Source organism: Orbicella franksi, chromosome 1 (genome assembly GCF_964199315.1).
Source record: "Orbicella franksi chromosome 1, jaOrbFran1.1, whole genome shotgun sequence".
NCBI lineage: Eukaryota > Metazoa > Cnidaria > Anthozoa > Scleractinia > Merulinidae > Orbicella > Orbicella franksi.
In genome coordinates, this window is record NC_138145.1 from 10,594,204 (window position 1) to 10,614,347 (window position 20,144).

The window sequence follows — 20,144 nt, forward strand, 5'->3', positions numbered from 1 at the left end:
CTAGAGGGTGTCTCGCCCAGGGGTACAAACAGACATTTTTTTTTTTTTATAATATCCACGATAAAATATTTTGTCTGTTATTAACGTCGAGGAACAATTATTTAAATTCAAAACAGGCCCTATCTTGGGCAGACTAGTAATAAAAGTATCATCATCATTGCAGGAGTCTCTAAAGGAGGTAAATTTCGAGAAAGAGTTAAACTTAAAACAAGCCGACAAACCAGGAATGTACGTGCAGGAGTTCAGTTCATCACGTAATTCATGATAGCAGACTGACGTCACAGCAGGACCATGGGAACGAGATTCCAAGTTGTTTAGAAGAGGGGAGAAGGGAGGGGGCTGTTCAAGACTCTGCTGCGAGTGCCTTCCGGGTGCCAGAAAACAGCCAGCATAGAACACCGCTAGGGTTTTACACATTATGCTGACATTTTTCACTATTATGCTAATGCTCGATGCTCAAAGAGTATCATTATTATGCTCAAAAAGCGCCACTGTTATGCACCATTGTGCTCACATAAATATAAACGTGAGCGACTCAATGTAATTTTCCATTGCTCTACCTTGCTCTACAGTAGACTTACGTAAATAATTTTCTAATGAAAAAACTCTTTCAGGTGCGGCAGAAGGGAATTGAATTAGCAAAACCTTCTTGCATGGTGAAGCACAAAGCTACAAGGTCGTGACAGATTGCTGTTGGCCTACCCAAGGCCTAGAATCGACCAGTTTCTCTAAATGTTCCGGCATAGTTCTCGCTTCTTTTGCCTCACTATTATGCTCAAAATAATGCCGGCATAATGTGTAAAACCCTTAACAGCGCACACGACCAAAACGCAACCGATCAGAGGAACCCCTAGCATGCACGAGGCAAAACAGAGAGCGCTAACGCTGAACAGTACGCGATACGTTCTGATTCAAAGGCCCTTAACAACGTAGAAGTAACATGTTCAGAAGATAAATTCTCTTAACTTGTTTCCACACATTTTACTTGGCAAGACCAAATTTTAAATCGACTTTTCCCCAGATGATCAGGACATAAATTCCCAAGACCTAATTTGCCTCCCTTCTACCTAATTTGCTTGTAAAAGGTAGGGAGAAGTTAGATATTTACCACTTCTGGGGCTCCTATTATTGCCTGTTTTCCAATGTGAAAGCAAAGAAGCCCTTTGGGTTGTGCAGGAAATCTTAAAGTCCACTCAGTTTCAAGAAGAGTAATACAACTCGCATTACTTTAATTTTCAATTTCAATTTCAAATTTATGCTTGTACGGCGTTTCTGGACGTGCTGATGACTACAATGATTATACAAAAGAAAGCACCTCAACTGCGACCTTTGAGACCTTGAGGAGAAACAATTTTTGTTGACAATTTGTCGTCTAAAATAAAAACAAAACACAACTGGGTTTTCTACACTATACACGTTAAAAATTCAAGACAGTATTTCAGCAAGTTACAAATACACCATACACTATTGCAAATGGACAACAAAAGTTCACACCAAAAGCAGAGAGTGCAAGTGGGTCAACACTTATGTATAAGTATAATGAAAATACGCAGTAACGCCTTATTAAAGTGAAACATAATATACATTTGATTCCTGGTGTACAAATATACAGGGCCATTTTTTATCACCCAGTGCTTTTAGAGAGGAAATGTTGTAGTGATGTTTGTATTTCTTCCACTTGTTTCACGATCTTTGTCGAAGGTACGAACTGCTTTCTGAGATCAAGGATTGTTGAAAGAGGAATCCTCATATTTGTTATGGCTTCCGTGTAAAGTTCGTCTCCCTGAGAGAAAAATAAGTAACAAGACAAGTTAGTCACGTCAATCCCCTCCATCATAGGGAATTAAGCCTTTTGAGGCTGCCGAAGAAATTCCTAAGTGTGGAATCCCAGCAAAAGCTATCTGGATGTAATTTTCAGGGGGTGTTCGACTTTCGATTTTTCCCACCGGAAAATTCTATGTATTTGTCTCACTGGAATTTTGCAATCTTTCGATATAGAGTAGGATAGAGGGTTAGTGCAGTAAAAAAAAAAATCATGCTACAACTGTGACTCACACAGCTCTTGAAACAAATTGAACTGTATATCCTAAAAATTACGGCTTGTTTCCCTGGAAAACCTGACCAACCAAGCAAGGTTGTTGAAGAGACCTGATTTAACGGTATTAAGATTTGTAAACGTGGTTTGGAGGTAATTATAGAGCTAGTGAAACCAGATAATCTCTTCCAAATATCAGTTATCTGAGCCCAAAAAGATACTTGTAACACAAATGTGAACCCGAAGGGACACTGAAATAGTTCGAAGTATCCCGGGGGAATATCTCAGCTCTTACCTGGCCTTCACATGACAAATCCGGATGTCGTTTTAAGCGCTTTGGTTCAGGCTGCAATAGAGAAAGTTCCATCAGTCGCCACATCAGGGAAACGACCAATCACAAGTTCAGGATCCGATGACGTAAGTGCCTCGTCTTTTGAAAGTGTTTCTTGATCGTGAAATACCAAACAACGCAACACGATCTTATAGCCAAGCTCCTATCTAGTTCACGCACACAACGCAAAACATAACGCGCAATCGTAGTTCGCAAGGTGACGCGAGGTAGAAGCAAACTTGCGGGGGAAACGAACAGAATACAATACAATACTGATTTAATGTGAATATACGCTCAAGTATGGTGGTGTACTACAATAGTTCACCAGCTAGTTTACAGGTATATCACAAGAAAAGAAATATTTAAATAAAGTGAATATGGAGTGACAAAATTTGGCTAAAATAAGCTAAAATATTGATAATACGTACGAACTAATACGATTACATGGCTCGTACTCTTTTGAGCTATTAAAATTCCATGACTTTCCTAGACCTTTTCCACGACGTTTCTGAGTTGTAATGTAATTTTCCAAGACCTATGTTTAGCAGTTGTTTTCAAAGTATTGTCAAAACAATCTATTATTTAAGGTATTTTCCCACATTATGACGCATAGAATGCATGCTAGTAATTATTTTTTACTGGAATTAAAACCGGGTTTCTGACTCCTCTGTTATTTTTTCAACTTTTGATCTTTTTACCTTTTTTCTCGGGAAGTATATTGCTTTTCGATGACTTTCCATGACCCACACTTCAACTTCATGACTTTCCAGGCCTGGAAAATCAGGGGAATTATAAAATCCCATGACTTTCCAGGTTTTCCATGACCCGTACGAGCCCTGGATTACAAATTAAATAAATTAAATATCTTCAGTTTTGGCCCAATTTCCTAACCTCTACGCTTTGGCCTGCACTTGCATCACGTGGCCGACCACTTGTGCCCGTACGTGGAATCTCTTTCTTTACTAAGTCGCTGGGATCTAAGCGCTTGCTTTTCCTTTCTACCTCTGCCTCCAACTGGCGTTTAAGGAACTCTTTATCCTGTTCCTAATTACCTCTGTTAAAGAAAATCACCAAAGGAAAGACATTTTTGATCGGAGTGGTTGTTTGAGAAATCCACCTCTGACTATATCAACCTCTCAACCTGTCACGTTGGGATGTTTCCCTCACTACAGTTGTTTGGGTTAAGTTGTCACGCAACGCTACATTCTGCGTGACTACTCCAATAACGACTGGGAGAGAGCACCTTCATGCCCATCTACAACATTTGCTTACTGCATTTATTCATTGGATTAAGGATACAGTCATATTTCCAGTGAACTCCGTGTGCTTAAAGGGAAGCTGAAAAATAACAAAGGCCAACTCCATGAGATCTCCTAGAGTCTATTCGTTGCCATCTGCTAGGTTTCACGTCAACACGCCACTGAGACTTTTTAAATAACGTCTTTCTTCCTTAACCAGTGAAAGGACACTGCATTAGTTGGTGAGAAAAAGACTCAAATCAACTTGCACTAGCTAGATCACAGATGAATTAACCGCTGTTTTAGATCATCAGCTGATGACGTTTCGAGCTTTATATTTCCCTAAGGATTTTCCCTATCAACTTGAGGAGTGCAGCAATGTACAGTGAATTTTGTCTTCCCTGAGAAGGAGAGAACAACAATTGTTTTCAGGCCCTTTGACGTTAAATTATTTCAGCAAAAGAGGAAAGTTCTCTTCGCCCCATCCCTTACATTCGTCTGCGTACAACTATCTGTAAAGAGAAGAAGGTTGGCGAGGCAGGGGAAAGGCTTATCGCTGGGATGGAAGCAAACAAGGGTACTAGGGTACAACTAGGATATTTCTGTTACAAGATTATATTGGACTTTTGTCAGCACCATTCACACGGTAATAGATACGACATTTGAAAATGATTGAGATTGATGCTTTGGTTGTAAATACAACGAAACTACATTAGATTTTGGTGATCTTAACTTAGCCGGCAAAAAACGAAACAAGAAAACCAACCTGATTTAAAAAGTCCGAGAGACTCGGAAGCAAGCTCGCAGGAACACAGTCCCCCATCACGTGAGTATACCGAGTGACCTAGTGACAAACACATGCCCATCAAATGAAGATCGTCACACAAAAAATTGTTTACAGGTTAGTTACCGTCCCAAATTTCACCGAGTCTACAGCTATCATCAGAAAAGGTAGGTTAACCTCAAGGGTTTTACAAGCTGATATTTCTCTTTTTCTAAGTTGCTCAAAAGCAAACAGCAGCTCTTTCAGTACTTAAACAAGGATTGCAGTTCCTCTGAAAATGCAGTCGTAAAGAGAAAGCGGTCAAAAAGTGACTTTTAATAGGTCACAAACGAGAGCGCTGGGAAGAAAGGAGAGTTAGAAGTCGAGCCCCACCCCCCCCCCCCCTCCCCTTCCCCAACCCCGCTAGCTCGTTCCTCTCGTTCGCAGGTGAATCTGCTCGCAGCTTGTGGATGCGAAATGGGACACTTTATAAGGGAAAGAGAAGTTTCATCCATAACAGTTCTTCCTTCAGCATACCTCCGCGAAAGCCTTGACGCTTTGAAATGCTCGCTGATGAACTAACCAGTGTCTGTCGCTGACCAGCGAGGAAAACATGGCCGAAATGTCACCAAGCACTGCAGGCTAAATATGGAAAAACATGATAATCAGACAAAAAATAAATTAGTTATATTTAGAGTGGAAGCCGTATCAGCCCTAGCTGGTTTTCACGGGGATCCTCTATCCAGGACGAGTTGGAATTTGAAAATGCCTCGACTAACAGTAACAAATCACAATATGACACCAGCTTCTACCAACAGTAGATCGCAACAAACACAGTAATTATACTTTGATTTTGTGCAACTGTAAATTCTCTGGAAATTTTACCGAAAAATAATGTAAGTCAAAAATAATGTATGTTAAAACATGGAATTTCTGAAAGAGATTGCAGTCTTTCTTCAGTAAGAGTCTGTACAGTTTTAGAAACATTTTTAGCCTTTTATTATATATTTTAGGTCAGCGATATGATATTAACTCACTCGTTGACAGACATTTTGGGTCAACCTCCCACCTGAAGGTGTTCTGGGATATCCTTATTGCCGCATTTCCCAAGAAACTGTGCGGCCGCTTCGCGAAGTTCCAGACTGGGCCAGTTACCAAGAAGACTTCTTACACCACTTATTATCTGAGTTCAAATCAGAAAGCTACAAATGTAAAAATACATTTTCACTTTCTTCTCTCTGCAGAGGCTGTTCGTATACGAGTGCATAATTATAGCAAGACTGGGCTGAGGGAAATCCCCATACGAACCTGAATTCTTTTCTCCATGTGCTTAGTTTGCCAGCTGATTAGCAACAATGAAAAACATTATGCACCCTTTTTACGGTAAAAGTGGCTATGTACAAAGTTACCTAGAAACTCGAAGAAACCCGCCTTAGAATATACGTTTTTTAAAAAGCAAAAACCACTAAAGGAGTGATAGTAAAAAAATAATTTTTTTTTTTCAAGATGAGTCATCTTTGATATAGCTCCTATAATATTTCTATTTTCCATTACAATATGATCGAACGTATGTAGGGAAATTTCCAGCAACGTTGTAGTTTCTGAAAGAATTTGCATCGCATCCACCTTGAATTTTACTGTAAAAAAATAAACCGTGAAAAGGGCTGTTGTTATCTTTTATCACAAATTAAATGGACTAGAGAGCTCTGCAAACACAATTAATGTCGACAACGACGTACTTTATAAAAGTATGTTGTACCTTTGCGTAGTCTTCGGGTTGGATCTGAGGAAGCAGAGTAGACGATAAGTCCATTAACTCACACCAGGTCTTGATACCAAGTCGCTGAAAAAGAAAAAACAAGTCGCACCTCTAAATTCAAATATCGGCAACTTTTAATCAGGTACTTTCCACTCTTGTACCTTTACGGGCATTTAGTTTCAAGACATTTATATGTAGTCAGCAAACTAAAAAAACTTGGTATACGAGTGCACTTTGCAAGGAAAGAAGAAGCAGCTGACACATCTTGATCGTAAGCTGAAATTTCCGCGAACATTTCAACAAACGTCTTCGAGGCTTGCCGCTACGTTGGAGACAAAGTTGTTTTTAGTCAATTAGGTTGACTGACTAGACAAGCAGTGACGTATCAACGGTCACCGGTGAAAACACGTTCTGAAAACTCAAAAGAGCTAACGCTATCTGTGATTTTGGGTCCAACGCTGTTTTGTAAGAGTACACTTACTTTTACATGCTCTTTCCCTTGGCTGCAGCGAGACCACAAGTTGTTGATGAGCCCCATCACGGCCGAGTGGTGAACAGGAGGGACATAACCTACTGCCTGAGGAAGGCTGTACACACGGCAGAGGCAACACAAGTAGCGGGACTTAGGAAGCAATCAAATACAATAGACACAATCAGTAGAGAAGACTACACAGTAACGACTTGATTTAAACTACAACGACGACCAAAATAAGGTAACGAGATGAGATCAGAAGATATGCGGAGCAAACTTGGATGGAAATAAGAATGAATAAGGCGAGGTTAGGTAGATTGCATGAATAAGGCAAACATTCTGTACTGAAAAATTCTGAAAAAAAAAATGACTTACTATTATTGATACTCACTCAGCGCTTTGTGTCGAATAAAACACTCCTCTAATGACCGACCTGACCAGCATCATTTCTTATAACAGGAACCCCTACATGTATTGTAACCTCATCACAAATTCTAAGATCGAAGAAGCTGCTACAGGCAGATCGACTGATTGATGAAAGTTCTAAGAAACGTCAAGACAAACCGAAAAAATATGAAAGATTTTTTTTTACTGATCTAAATGCTGCAGACTGAAATCGTGTGTGTTCTAGGGGATAGACGGCAGACTGAGAGAAAGAGGCGTCTCTCCCCCCAGTCCTCATCTCAACTCACTCAATACACAAATCATTCACACTTGTGTTAAAGCTACGGTGTTTCATACCTGGAGGTCGTCGTCTTTAGGTGGTTTACTCGTCGTAGTCCCTGCCGAGTGACAAACTTTAACGCACAGAGGAACAAGAGCACGGCAAGCCTAAAAGTCAAGGAAATTTCGTTAACAATTTTTCACAGTTATAACCTTCCAGTGGAATCTAACTTAATCTGCTAAAGCTAATTCCACTTCAGCTAGCCTTTGCTATGCCAATCTGCGGATAGACGAGGCTCTTGACATCAATTAGAATACTTTTGCTTTACTATTCCGATGTTTTGATTTCTCACCCAACCCCACTCGTATTCTGTCTTTGCTGTGCTCTCTCTCTCTTTCAGTTTCTGTCCGGGGGAAATCCCACATGAAAAGGTCTAGGCTGTTCGTCGGAAAATTGGAATAAAACCCCTAAAAGACACAAATCTGACCGTGGCTTTATTTGACTCTTAACAAAAGATACCACTTTCAAAACGGTCAGGCAGCGTTTTTTAACATTATTTCTTCCAGTGCATAAGACCAAAATCTGCGATGCAGGAGCTCTCCAAATGGGAGTCTCCCCTGGGCATTTCTGTTGTTGTTGTTGTTGTTTTTTTTTACCTTTTTCTTGACGCTCTCAGGCATGTCTTGCAAAGGAAAAACGCACCATGCGGAGACGTTTTCTTCCTTTGATGGTGGAAAAGAGGTAACAAGAGTTTCCTAGAAAATTGAAATGTTTTTTAAGCATAACGGAAATGCTACGAATACAAAACTTAAATATCCTGCTCATGACAGAAAGGAAAGTGAGAAACTGTTTAAGAACTAACCATCAACCAACCGCGAAAATTAAATGTAATTTGTATCACATCCACGTCTAGTCTACAAATGTATATCTAATGTGAATTCAGAGAAACAGTTGAGCAAACTGCAGTTCACTAAAATTACCAAATTACGTTTATTTATAGCACTATAGCTAGGCATAAGTACGTATTCAGCATCATGTGGTGCGATTTACGAACGCTTTATTATTACACTGTACATACTTGATGTTCAACAGCCATAAGACGAGCCAGACGCTGAATGAGCATTGACAAGTGGAGATAAGCAGCTTCCGCTGTAGGTAACTTTAACAGCTGTAAAATAAACCTGGCGTTAATGTTGAAAGACGTTTGTCCGATGAAGTGTTCATGGTGAGGTTTAAAAGAGTGAGGTATAAAAGGCAAGAGTGTCTCACTGCTTTCCCTGTTGACAATCATCTTCCCTATTGAGCTGAACTACTGGAGGTCTGAGGTTTTAGCATGACGACACCTTAAAGTTGCTTCATGAAGGGGATGATTTCACACAATTCAAGGCACAGACTTACTTTGCAAATTTCAGCTGAGCTAAAATCAGGTGATGGGTGTGTCAAATTAAAACAGATGCACGTGAAACAATACTCTTAGATCGGACAAGTAATGTGAATTTGACTAAGACTAGGAATTGGGTGAGCCTTTTACCCTTGACCACATGCAACAGGGAACTCCTCGTGCTTGTTTTCCTTTCAATTTTTTTAATGGCATGATGTTAATTCAGAGATTTTAAGCCTTACCAGTTGAGTAAGAACTGACACGTGTCCAGCACACAGTTCAGCAGAGCCCCACCTGGTGATCGAGACAGCAGAGTTCTAATTATGTTAAATGCGCCTCCTGAGGTCACATATATGACAATAATTGTGACTACAGTGACTTACGTCTTGAAATAGTCAAATGATCAGTGACTGAATGCCTGAGCGTTACCCTTGCGCAGAGTAAGACAAGAAGCAATATTCACGCAGTGTGTTATAGAAAGTAGCCCCAGCAGGATTGATATAACACATTAAACACATCCACTTATTACCTGGCCATGAAGCACCAAACATCATTAGCAAGCAATGCACACAGTAGATCATCTTGAAGGACATGCTCCAGTAGACACCTTTCCTGAAAGAAGAGGAAATTTACAGACGATATCCACACAACAGCAGCTACATGTAGTAGGGTCATTCAACCAGCAGGAGGGCAGCTGGTTTTCACAAGCGGGCAAAACTTTTTCCAACTGAACATCTTTTCAAGAAAAACAAAAACTTTCCTATAGATAGTCAAACCAGGTGGGCAAAATCATCCTCACAGCCAGTCAATTTGCCAGGGGTCTGGCCCTTAATGAAACCCATCAAACCTGGGTGTGACATCAGTGAAAGTCTTACTACCTCCAACTGAGACAAAAACTACATGTCTTACCCCTTGACAGACACACAAATTCCCAACCTCATCGCCCACCCCCCCCCCCTCCCTGCCCCTCCACCTTCTTCCTTCATCTAATCACAGTCCTAATCAATGGTACTCACCACAACAGAGAAACATGTTGCCGGTGTAGAGGCTACAAGTGAACACATTCTGGTACAGACATGCTCATAGAAAGTTACTTCCCTGTCAGCAAAGAAAACGTAAAGGATGTTACTTTATCCTATTCAAATTTACTCATGTGCAGGTTACTATTAGTAAACACAGGTTTCTCCAATTCATTAATAATTCGTCAAGTTTAAGCAAGGGAAACCTTAATCATGGCAGAGTTTACATATTTGATCTTAGTTTCCATTGAGCAGACATATCAAACACTCAAGACAGTGTTTCACCACATTTCCAACACTTTCTTCTTGTGCAGTGTTTGGATTCTCTTGTTTGGAAAACAGTCACAAGGGTATCATTAAACCAACATTTGACTTTTGATAAGGAAAACATTACCACACCTCAGAGGTTTTCCTTTGCTCATGACTCCATCAACAAATACAGGCAGACAAATTTCTAGAACACCTACAAGCAAAAAACATCAACAGTGTAAGTTTCAATCAGTAATTTGTTCTTATATATGTACTTGGAAGTTACATGACTGTCCTACGCAAAATGGTCCTGAAATGCTGGAATACAGAACAAGCAAGAATGCCCTAATCAGAGGTTAGTTTAGGGTTAGGAGTACTTAGTGGGTAGCTCTTTCTGAGGTGTTCTAGACAGCTGTATGGTGTTCTGCCATTCTAGGTTTCAGCATAATATAGCTAGCAATAAATTGACCATAAAAGGTTACTGTGTGAATGATGGCACAACACCTTAATAACACAGCTGTGCCATGATACTGAGTGATAGGTAAATGCTTTCTTACACATGTACTTCAGATTGCATTAAGTGCCCGCCCTGCTGTACTTGGGTGGATGATGTCACCTTCCTCATGTAGAAACATAACTGTGATAAATACTGAAACTTACAAAGTTTAAAGGACTGAAATACAGCTTCCATGACAGAATGACGACATTCCTCCTAAAAGCAAAAAGCCAAGATCATTCTTTAATATTACCATGAATACGGTAACAACTTGCACAACAAATTTCCTAGCTCTTGTATGGCTATGATGTAGACAAAAATATATTTTAGGTCAAAATTAACAAATTTAAACTAGACTGATTTGTATTTTGAAATGTTCCCAATTTATTACCAAATCCTAAACTATAGTTTGAAATCATTTAAATCTAAGAGTAATTTCTGCTATGTACAACAGCTGATGCTATGCAATTGATTTTTATGACTCCTGCATTATTGCATCATATAAAAAGTTCTTTTTGTTTGTGGTAAATCTTTCAAACATATATGAATGTAAGCATACTTTACCTCAGGATAATTAGTGGGCATCACCCAATATGTAAACACATCCTCTACGAGAAAAAATAGAGGGACGCTCATTAGAGAGTGTGGAACCAAGCAAAGAAACTATATGCAAATCACAGCAAAAACATTCAAAAGGCTTTATAACATCACAGTCACTATTAGTTACATGTATACATGTACCATACCTGGTGCCTCTGGTAAAATACCAAGAATTGAAACTAACAAACAGCATTGTGCAAAATGATGCTTCTTATCCACTTCTAAAATAAAAACCAGGAATAAACTTAATCTACAATGTAACTTATAAAATATGTTATCACAGAATGCAAGTTAAGAACAAATCTCCAATGAGAACCTAGGGTTTATGTTGAATGCTTATGCTGAGGTACAAATTTGGCTTTAGTTTGAAGTTCTTCAAGCTAAAGTAATTTCCATTCTCCTTTGTCAAATGGTAAATTTTGTTGGCAAAGCTACATGTATTGTGCTGCATATAGGAGTTCCCCTGCATTTGGAAATAAGCTTAAAAGCTGCTTTTTTTCCTTGCTGATTGCCTGTGTCTATTCTTATTATTTAAATAAGGGATCAATTTGAATTAAATGTGCACAGTATATATGAGTATATTAATTTAAGTCAAATTTACCCAATGCTTTTCTAGATATTAAATTGGCAAAATTCTTGTTCTTCACAAGCACAGACAGCAGTGGATCCACCTAATGAAAAAGAGAAGAAACAAAGCAAAGAATCATAGGGAAGTTAATTACATTGGACTTTGAACATTTAGGGAATCCTGACAGTTCCTAGTGATATCACATAAAACAGCTGCAAGGTAGTTAACAATGTAACTGTAGCCTGTTGAGAAATATAGAGGGGCCTGGGAATTACCTAAAGTATTATCTGTACAAAAAATGTCCTCACTCTTTCTTAGAACTAAAAATTTCAAACTAAGATGAAAAAGCCTTCTTTCTTTCTCAAAGGTGAATAACTTTAAATTCTAAGGTCTCACTATTGCGAAGAACAAACAAGAACCATTTGGCATAGTAGCTATGCAATGCATGTAAAGAATATAACTGTACCCATTAAATAATACCTTCTGTATGATGCTATTCAGTAATGCTCTAGAAAACATTGTGACTGGTTGATATACATCCAACCAACCACGTTAAAATATTTCTTCCCTTACAGCACTTTGATTATCTTATCTTTACCAGGGCTGTCAATAAGGGCTGTAACCAGTAACACCTGTTACGCTGGGTACATTTGATGGGCCCTTGATATTGCAGTTGAACTTACCTTTAAATGAATGATTCACCCATAAGGTATGTAAATGCTACTGCATTGAGTTGAACAGCGGTATTGCGCACTAGGCGCCAGTTTTCCCTCAATGTAGAGTCACGTGACAAAAAAGCACACGAGTTTTGCTGTTCCGAAAAAGGTCGAACCTCGGCAGTTTGTAAATGTACTATTTTCGCCTCGGTTCTTTTGTCAAAGATTGTGATAATTCTGAACTACACACCGGAAGTCTTAAGGCAAAGAAGGTATGGAAGACTTGTGTATCAGATGTAGCGAAATTAAAGATATGGCAGTTCGTTTACAAGCTGTGAGTATGATCTCTTGGAACTTACCGACGGTCACAAGGTAACAATTAAGTTTGTTAAGGAATCAAAACTTAATGGCAGCCCTGCTTACCTTATCACAATACCTATCAGTAAGATACATGTATATAGAAAATCATGTTAATTCACTTACCACAACTAGCAATGCAGACTTAACACCTTGAACAGCAGAAGAGGCAATCTTGGGTGCACTCAAGCTTGGGGGCAATTGGCTTAAAGACAAATAAAGGTGTAAAATATTTATTGGCACATGTCCTGTAGCCAGTGAAAATACATGTAGTAACAAAAACAAATATGAAAATAAAGAGCACACTTCATCAAGCATGAAAACTACTCAGCAGATACACATTGAGGGCAAGAGAGAGTGATCTAATTTTGTAAAATAGTAATTTGTGTATAGTTGATTATGCATGAGGATATTGTAAAGAAAACGTAGGTGAACTAACAACAATCATTTACCTTTGTATTGTGAGTAAAAAGTGAAATACAGTTTCTAAGCACTTGTCATAATAACCATCATATTCCTGTAAAAATAATAGAAGATACAGAGTAAATGGGAAGAGGTTCAAGTAGTATAAAACTAATCTGCTCTGTACTGTGCTTTTCAACCCCAACACATGTGAATTGAACCAAAAGGAGGCAAGATAAGTGGAGAAATTTTAGTGGGAGTAAAATATCATCCAAACAGCAAACAGAGGTATCACTTGGGTTTACAGGAAATAGTGAGAATAATTTGAGGGTTGCTGCAAAGGTCTGAAGTAGGCAGCTTTATTGATGAGCTAAGCAGAATACTACATGTACCCCAGCAGAGTAGCTGACCAAAGATCATCAAGTAGATGGTTATTTCCCGCTGTAGCTAACATTATTAGTAATACTCTTGACAACCCTGTTAATTACCAGCTGAATGGAAGCAAGATCAACTTCTAACATATATATATAATCAGTGCACCAAGCTTAAAGCAAAATAATAACTAAATGGGGGTCCCAACCAGAAAACAAATTAAAAGAAACAAAAAACCAAAAAAGGATGTTTACAAAGTGCTGGGGGTGGGGGGTGCAATTGCTACAGTAAACATGTACACTGTAAGGGAGTTTTTAAACTTATGTATTTGAAGCACGTAAACTTCATACCTTAACAAGATGAGCAAGGTGACCAACCAGAAAGCGTATAACTTTGAGAATCTTCCCAAGAGCTACTTCATCACCAGTGGAACCAGAAACCTGACAACGATTACATCAATCACAGGTTAACGCCCAAGTCACTAATAGAGGGAAGGTGCCTACAAAGCCTGGGGGCTGCAACCACAGTCACATCCCCAATGCACTAGAACACCCGACTGGCCTGCCCAACCCGCAACCAAGCCACGAGCTCCCCACCCCCCCCCCCCCCCATGCCAGGCCCCCTACAGGCACCCGTCACACTCAAGCCAGATGGCTCAGTGGGAAAAAAAATGCTGCAAAGAGAGGGGGGGATAGGGAGAAAACACCGAGAACTGCTAAACTATAATTCAATCCACAACGCCACACTAACAGAGCAACGAACACACTTCAAGCACATGGGATGACAACACACATACTAACCAAGAATACCGTTGGACAATGTCAGCCCCAGGGCTCTCACGACCATATGACTGCTGCAAATGCTACAGAATGCACCAAATGCTTAACAAACGCTAACAGATGGCCAAGACACTATCAAACGCCTACAAAAAAATGCTACTGACCAGACTAGCTCCTAGTCGTTAACTATGTTAAATTTCATTTAACTATATTTAATTCGCATGAATTTCATTACTATAGAGTCATTAGGAATGAAATGTCCAACTGCAGTAGCACTGTAAAAATAAACTTCTTTTTGCACGCATTACATGCCTATGGGTGCCAGGTAATAATGTGTGGTTCAAAAAGAAACAAACCCCAAAGAGGTAGGTTATGAAAACTTCAAGGGAGAGGGTGTCTCAAAGGCCAAAACTTTTAAAGGAAAGCCTGAACCAAAACTAGAATTTCCAGCAAGATTGGGTTGTTGGGTTTGAAACCAAAAAGCCATCCTTAGGAGGGATATTGATGTTTTCTGGAACAACACCATTATGGTAGTCATTTTTTCTGCACTGCTGTCTCACCAACCTTCTGAGCATCAGAGCTTTCCTCCCCTTTGTATGGGGCAAGTTGGATACATTGCATTAGCTTGGACTCAATTGAAGCACACAGATGGCAAATCAACCTCTCCACCTGTAAAATGATTGCAAAATTTGATGCTGCAAGTGCAAACATGTAACTTTCAGAGGAAGAATGACTTCAAGAACTCAGAACTATATCAAGTCAGGCCAGCATCATAAGACATGGATTTTCACTTTGTTTCACTTGCCTGACATGTTATCTCAGAATATATGAGCATGTACTTTTTGCACTTCTTGTAATAATCATTACTGATTGAGTGATCTCAAAGACATATTTTAATTGTGCTTGAGACAAGTGATAAGAGGGATAAAAGAGAACCCAATAACTGACTATTTGAACTGTGTAAATTGTTATTTCAAGTCAGTGATACCACCAGAAGGAGGTTTTTCACTGAAATACACTGTATCACATGGAGCCTGGTTTAATCCAAAGTAAAGAAGTAACTTCTAAATTTAATACAATAAAAACACCACAGGCCTACCTCCAAATAATTCTTGATGTGATCTTTGTGCTTGGTCACTAGTCTATTAAACAAAAAATTAAAGTATACATAATTGTATGAATACGAGTGCAATATTATTAAGGATCTACACTACGAGTGATGTTTGAAAACTCTCTTAAAAAATACATGAGCCTTTAATAATATTGTTCAAGCTTTCATACAACTATTCATTTACAGTTATGACTGCGAAAATTGCGAACCTGGTGCCTTAATTTCCACTGCAGTGCAAATTAAGAATTAACGATAAATTGGCCTGTTGTCAGCCAATCACAATGAAGTAATTTTCTCAGTCATATGATAAACGTAATAACACTATGACTTGGTGTTTCACAAACTGTGGTGTATTATGTTAAGTAAGGTGGAAAGGATTGACTCAGTTATATAAATTCTAAATTAAATATTGTTCACTAAAGGGTTTCAAATGAAAACACTAATGGCAGTTTGTCTTAAACAAACAGACTATTTTTTATAAAAAGTACTGCTGTAGTATTGATACCGGTAATAATGAACTGCAACCATTATTAAGAATAAATTTATTACTGAAACAAATGAAATCACAATTCCTGTTAATACAAACAAACACTGAACAAGAAGCCACCAAGTCTCAGATTTCCAGCATCCTAGTTTAACAGTTAAACAGTCTAAGAAACATTCATCTGATCACTTACCTCTTTAGCACCTTCCATGTGTTTACCAGTATACTTGTGTCTAAATCACCAATGAGAATACACACTTCCAGGAACTGGTGACAAACTTTAAAATGAAAAGAGAGGCACCATATGCTTAAATTAACACTTGTAATAATGAAGGCATTAGATGCTAAAAGGGTATATGGTACAAAATTAGAACCTTTATGATCATTAACAGAGTTAATGTCAATTGCTGAAACTCTGCAGCTTCTCTTCAGACAATGTTAACAATTTAAACAACGTGGACGAGCATGAAATTAAAATTGTTTTAAAAATATTATAATATTATTATGGAATGGCGATGTTCATATACTGGCACATTTGCAACTTTCTACAAACATCAAATTGAGCTAAATTTCAGTTTGGTTCTGGGAATGCTAAATGTCTAATACTTTTATTTAATATCATTCTTAAAAAATCACAGCTCATTTTACCTCAAGAATATTAAATCTCAAGTTTTATGCTGCCACTCACCATCTGTGATGTCGTTGACATCCTGATCAGATGTATCATAACTGAATTGGACCTTGTCAAGCAATTCCATCAGTGCCTCATAAAAATACAACAAGTTGACATCAGATTTAATTATGTTACAGCAGAAGTACATTGTACATATAATGAGATATTTAGGTTGTGTATGTAAGGTCAATCAGTGTCCATATGCTGCGATGATCACTGAGTGCTTCTCTCCACCCAGGTGATTACACTGTCAGCAAACTGTTAGAGCAACTTCAAATCATGGATTAACCTGATGGAGTTGCAATACACCTTGAAATTTCACGATGTGGAACATTCAGTTTAGAACAAGGGATAATGAACTTTCAATTGCAAGTATACATTGAGTGAGTTGACTTTGATCTCCTGAGAAACCTCAAATAAAAGTTTCTTGAGTAAAAGTCTTGCCTTGCATAATAATATTATTCTAGATAAGAATCTTGGCAGTTCAGTTGGTTCAGATGTCTGTGCCAACTTACTGTCAATACAAACTCTGCTTACCTTTTGTAACTGGTATGTCCTCTTGAACAACATGGCCAGGTCCTGAGACACAAGATGGAAGAAGTCACCATACACCTGCTCGCTGTCCTGCAAAGATAAAAAATACCACAATTTAAAATGGCATAAAACTGTAGAAGAACCGAAAAGAAACACAGAAAAGCCAAAAAGAGGCATGGGTGGACAAAACTGGATAAGATTAAAATGGATTGCATTCTGGTAAACTTGAAAAACATTGGCCTGACCTACAGAATTATCTCAAATACCATGACCTAGCTCCTTTGGGTACCTGCCTGATAAACGATTAAGAATCGCACAATATAGACACACTCTACTCTTAATTACTGAACACCATAATATTATTTTGTAACTCTAGCATTTCAATGCCAATTTAGATGTACCTTGCAGTGTTTGAAGGCTTCCTTGACAGTCTGAATAACGGCAGATGGCAAAGAGTGCATATGACTAATAGAAAGTTCATCTGTGAGCGACAGTTGAGTCATGTGCCCCACACACCTCTCTAGACACTCCATAAACGACATGACTCCCTGTAGCATGCAAAATCAAATCATATCATTGAAATCAAATAAAATTAATACAAATGCATTAATAATATTATATAATGCATACATACATGTATATGAAAACAATTTAAGCACATTTTTCCCACCCGGAAAAAAGGCAAGACTACAACAGGATATACATCATGTGAAACCATGACCTTGCAAATGACCAGTGTGTTATTCTACCAGCTAAATCAGCTAGGAAGCTTTATGTATGAAGCCTTGATATACCAGAAGCAGTTCAGTTGTGGATAACGATGTCATACATGTATATGGAGTATGATGTGTTTAATATGCCGGTAATTAATACGTCCAATACTGCTGCTGTTATAAATGAGTAAACAGGGGAAATAATCTTGAACAAGTGAACATCAGCATATGTATTGTATACTTACAGTTCCTTTTTTAAGTAAACTTTTATTTTTACCATTGCATACAATGTATGTACAAACCTGCAGAAGTGACTGGATGGTTGACAAACTATCATGGTGTCTCTCTTTGTTACTAGTACACAGTGACTTTATAATCTCTCCGATACTGGAAGTGGCTTCTGATACAGCATCATATACCTGAAGAGTGATGTAACAGTTATGTAATCAAGGTACATGTACTTGCATTTAGATCATGTCCAGTTAAATCACTGGAATGGCCAGTGAATGACATTTATTTACTGATAGCACTTGGAAATAAATAACAGCGCAGCAAAATTTTATATACAGTTTCTATAGACATAGCACCTTTGGTAGTATTCTTGAGAAAAGTTTTGCTTCCACTTCAACTAGGGACAAACTTGGAAGAACTTGAGTTGTTAGGCTTGTTAAATACCCTAAAGATACAAAAAGCATTTTCAGTTTCTAGATCTGTCTTGTTAACCACGATGAAAAATCAAGAAATCTTTAACTAGTTGACAATAGTTAATTAACCAGTGGGAGATTTATGTATTAAATCAGTTGACGCTATTATTTCAGTTATTGTTTTAGTGATCCAAAAAGGAGACATACATGTAAGCGCTACCCACCCTCCACTCTCCATTCTGGTATATTGTAAAGTATGATCCTCTGTCATTCAGACTGTTCAATAAACTCTTGAGTCCAAACTTTTTTAGCCCCTTTTATTACATATACATGGGTTGATTTATACAAGACAGATTAACCAAGCTTATTTACAAATACAATAGTAGCCACAATCAAATCATTTTTGAAGCTTATATAAAAGACTGAAATATCAAATTTTGGATGATGGATGTTTTGATGGAGATAGTTTTACTATTTTTTGTTTTCTTCACTTATGTGACAAGAGCAGAATGAGTCGGTTGCTTTACTGATAAGTTAACTTCCCCACAGTGAAGTCAACTTGCCACCACAAAAATTGTTTTTACAACAAGGAGCACTCATGTTTCCTGTTACCTTTGATACAACAGAGTTTTACAAGAGTGTTCAAACCTATTTATCGCCATCCCTTATAAAATTTAGTATAGGTTTATGTTGTATTCCACTGTGGACAGGCTAAACTGTGAGAGTTAACTTGTAAGCAAAGGGACTTGTCAATACAAGAAACAGTGCTACAACAACTTGGCATTGAATTCAGAGTATGCATCACAGGTGTATGAAGCATGCACACAAACAAGTGAGCTCTCTGTATGCATTGCAGGCCTATGATCAGGGCTGGAAATGATGGCCAGTCATTGCACAGTGTTCGGCCTGATTGAGGATTAGACCAGTCAAACTTTTGTCACGCCAGTCATGTCAACTGGTAATATTTGGCAACCGGCAACCATGTGGTTGTTATTTCCAACCCTGGCAACACAGTGACAATGCATGTGCAACAGAATCAGAAACATGTCTAGCTGGTATTAGAGCCTTCCCATTGACACTGACTTCATAAAACAGTACCTAGCTTTTCATTTCTATCCGTGGTCTCACTAAATGATTTCTGAACAAATGACCAGTTAAGGAAAAGTTTATTCAAAACTAGTCGTGAGAATTCACTGTTGTATCAAAAGTCTTGACTCTACAAAAGTAGCATTAGTCCGCTAGTCCACTGCCTGTCTGAGTGTTTTGATATTGAAAGAAAAATACATGTTGGGCATAACATAAGCTTATGTACCACAAGCTCCAAGTTATCATCTTGCAGTAAGTTTAAACTTACAAGTATGAGCTCAATTTAGGGAGCAACAATGGTAACCTTAGAGCGCTGCTGAAGGCAAAGAGCTCAGAAGGCAGAAGCAAAGTCTAACCTTACATCCGAACATCCGAAACAGTAAATAATAAACGATTTTACTCTTCAACTGCAGCAAACTAGAAAATGCCTATCAGGGAACCGATCGGTCGATGCGTGAACGCTGGTGAACGGTTCTCCTCCGATCATGTAAGCTTGCTTCATGCGCCTTACAATGACTCCATTATACTACTCATCATCAAACAAAGGATACAATAAGAGATGCTAGTAGACTGGAATCTGACTGGCTCTGTGAACCCATTCCAGAAAGATCTCAGTTTATGTGAATCCGTGAATTTTTGGATTCATTTTGACTTCATAAACCATACCTCATAACACACCGCGTTTGTTTAGCAGACTGGTACCGAGTTAGCGCGAAACGCCTGCGCAAGTGATTTTTGGCGGGAAATCAACATCAGTG

At 38.5% G+C, this 20,144-nt stretch overlaps 1 protein-coding gene across 2 annotated transcripts; it reads right to left on the reverse strand.

The window, feature by feature from the left end:
- Positions 1-379: 379 nt before the first annotated feature.
- On the reverse strand, positions 380-20,025 carry LOC145489470 (FIGNL1-interacting regulator of recombination and mitosis-like). Of its 2 annotated transcripts, XM_081468453.1 has the most exons (33): positions 19,938-20,025; positions 19,399-19,438; positions 18,244-18,332; positions 17,959-18,075; positions 17,345-17,491; positions 16,947-17,033; positions 16,425-16,500; positions 15,930-16,014; positions 15,241-15,283; positions 14,706-14,810; positions 13,713-13,802; positions 13,041-13,105; positions 12,715-12,793; positions 11,609-11,678; positions 11,154-11,228; positions 10,972-11,015; positions 10,572-10,623; positions 10,062-10,125; positions 9,660-9,741; positions 9,173-9,255; positions 8,886-8,937; positions 8,341-8,430; positions 7,919-8,017; positions 7,340-7,429; positions 6,608-6,748; positions 6,127-6,210; positions 5,437-5,550; positions 4,905-5,009; positions 4,371-4,448; positions 3,666-3,704; positions 3,258-3,410; positions 2,331-2,381; positions 380-1,783 (listed from the first exon to the last, which is right to left on the reverse strand). In XM_081468453.1, the coding sequence occupies exons 1-33, from the start codon at positions 19,983-19,985 to the stop codon at positions 1,625-1,627; spliced, it is 2,796 nt and encodes a 931-aa protein (XP_081324579.1). In that variant the 5' UTR covers positions 19,986-20,025; the 3' UTR covers positions 380-1,624. The 2 variants fall into 2 exon arrangements, with proteins under 2 accessions (XP_081324579.1, XP_081324588.1); XM_081468462.1 differs by lacking the exons at positions 380-1,783; positions 2,331-2,381; positions 3,258-3,410; positions 3,666-3,704 and adding an exon at positions 3,712-4,005.
- Positions 20,026-20,144: the final 119 nt, after the last annotated feature.

Coding starts and splice junctions, on each gene's coding strand:
- LOC145489470 (XM_081468453.1), bottom strand. CDS start 19,985: ATGGGTTCACAGAGCCAGTCAGATTCCAGTCTACTAGCATCTCTTATT. Junction 18,333..19,398: donor GGATAGAAATGAAAAGCTAG/GTACTGTTTTAT, acceptor TTGTATCTTTAG/GGTATTTAACAAGCCTAACA. Junction 6,211..6,607: donor AAGGGAAAGAGCATGTAAAA/GTAAGTGTACTC, acceptor TTTCTTTTTCAG/CGACTTGGTATCAAGACCTG.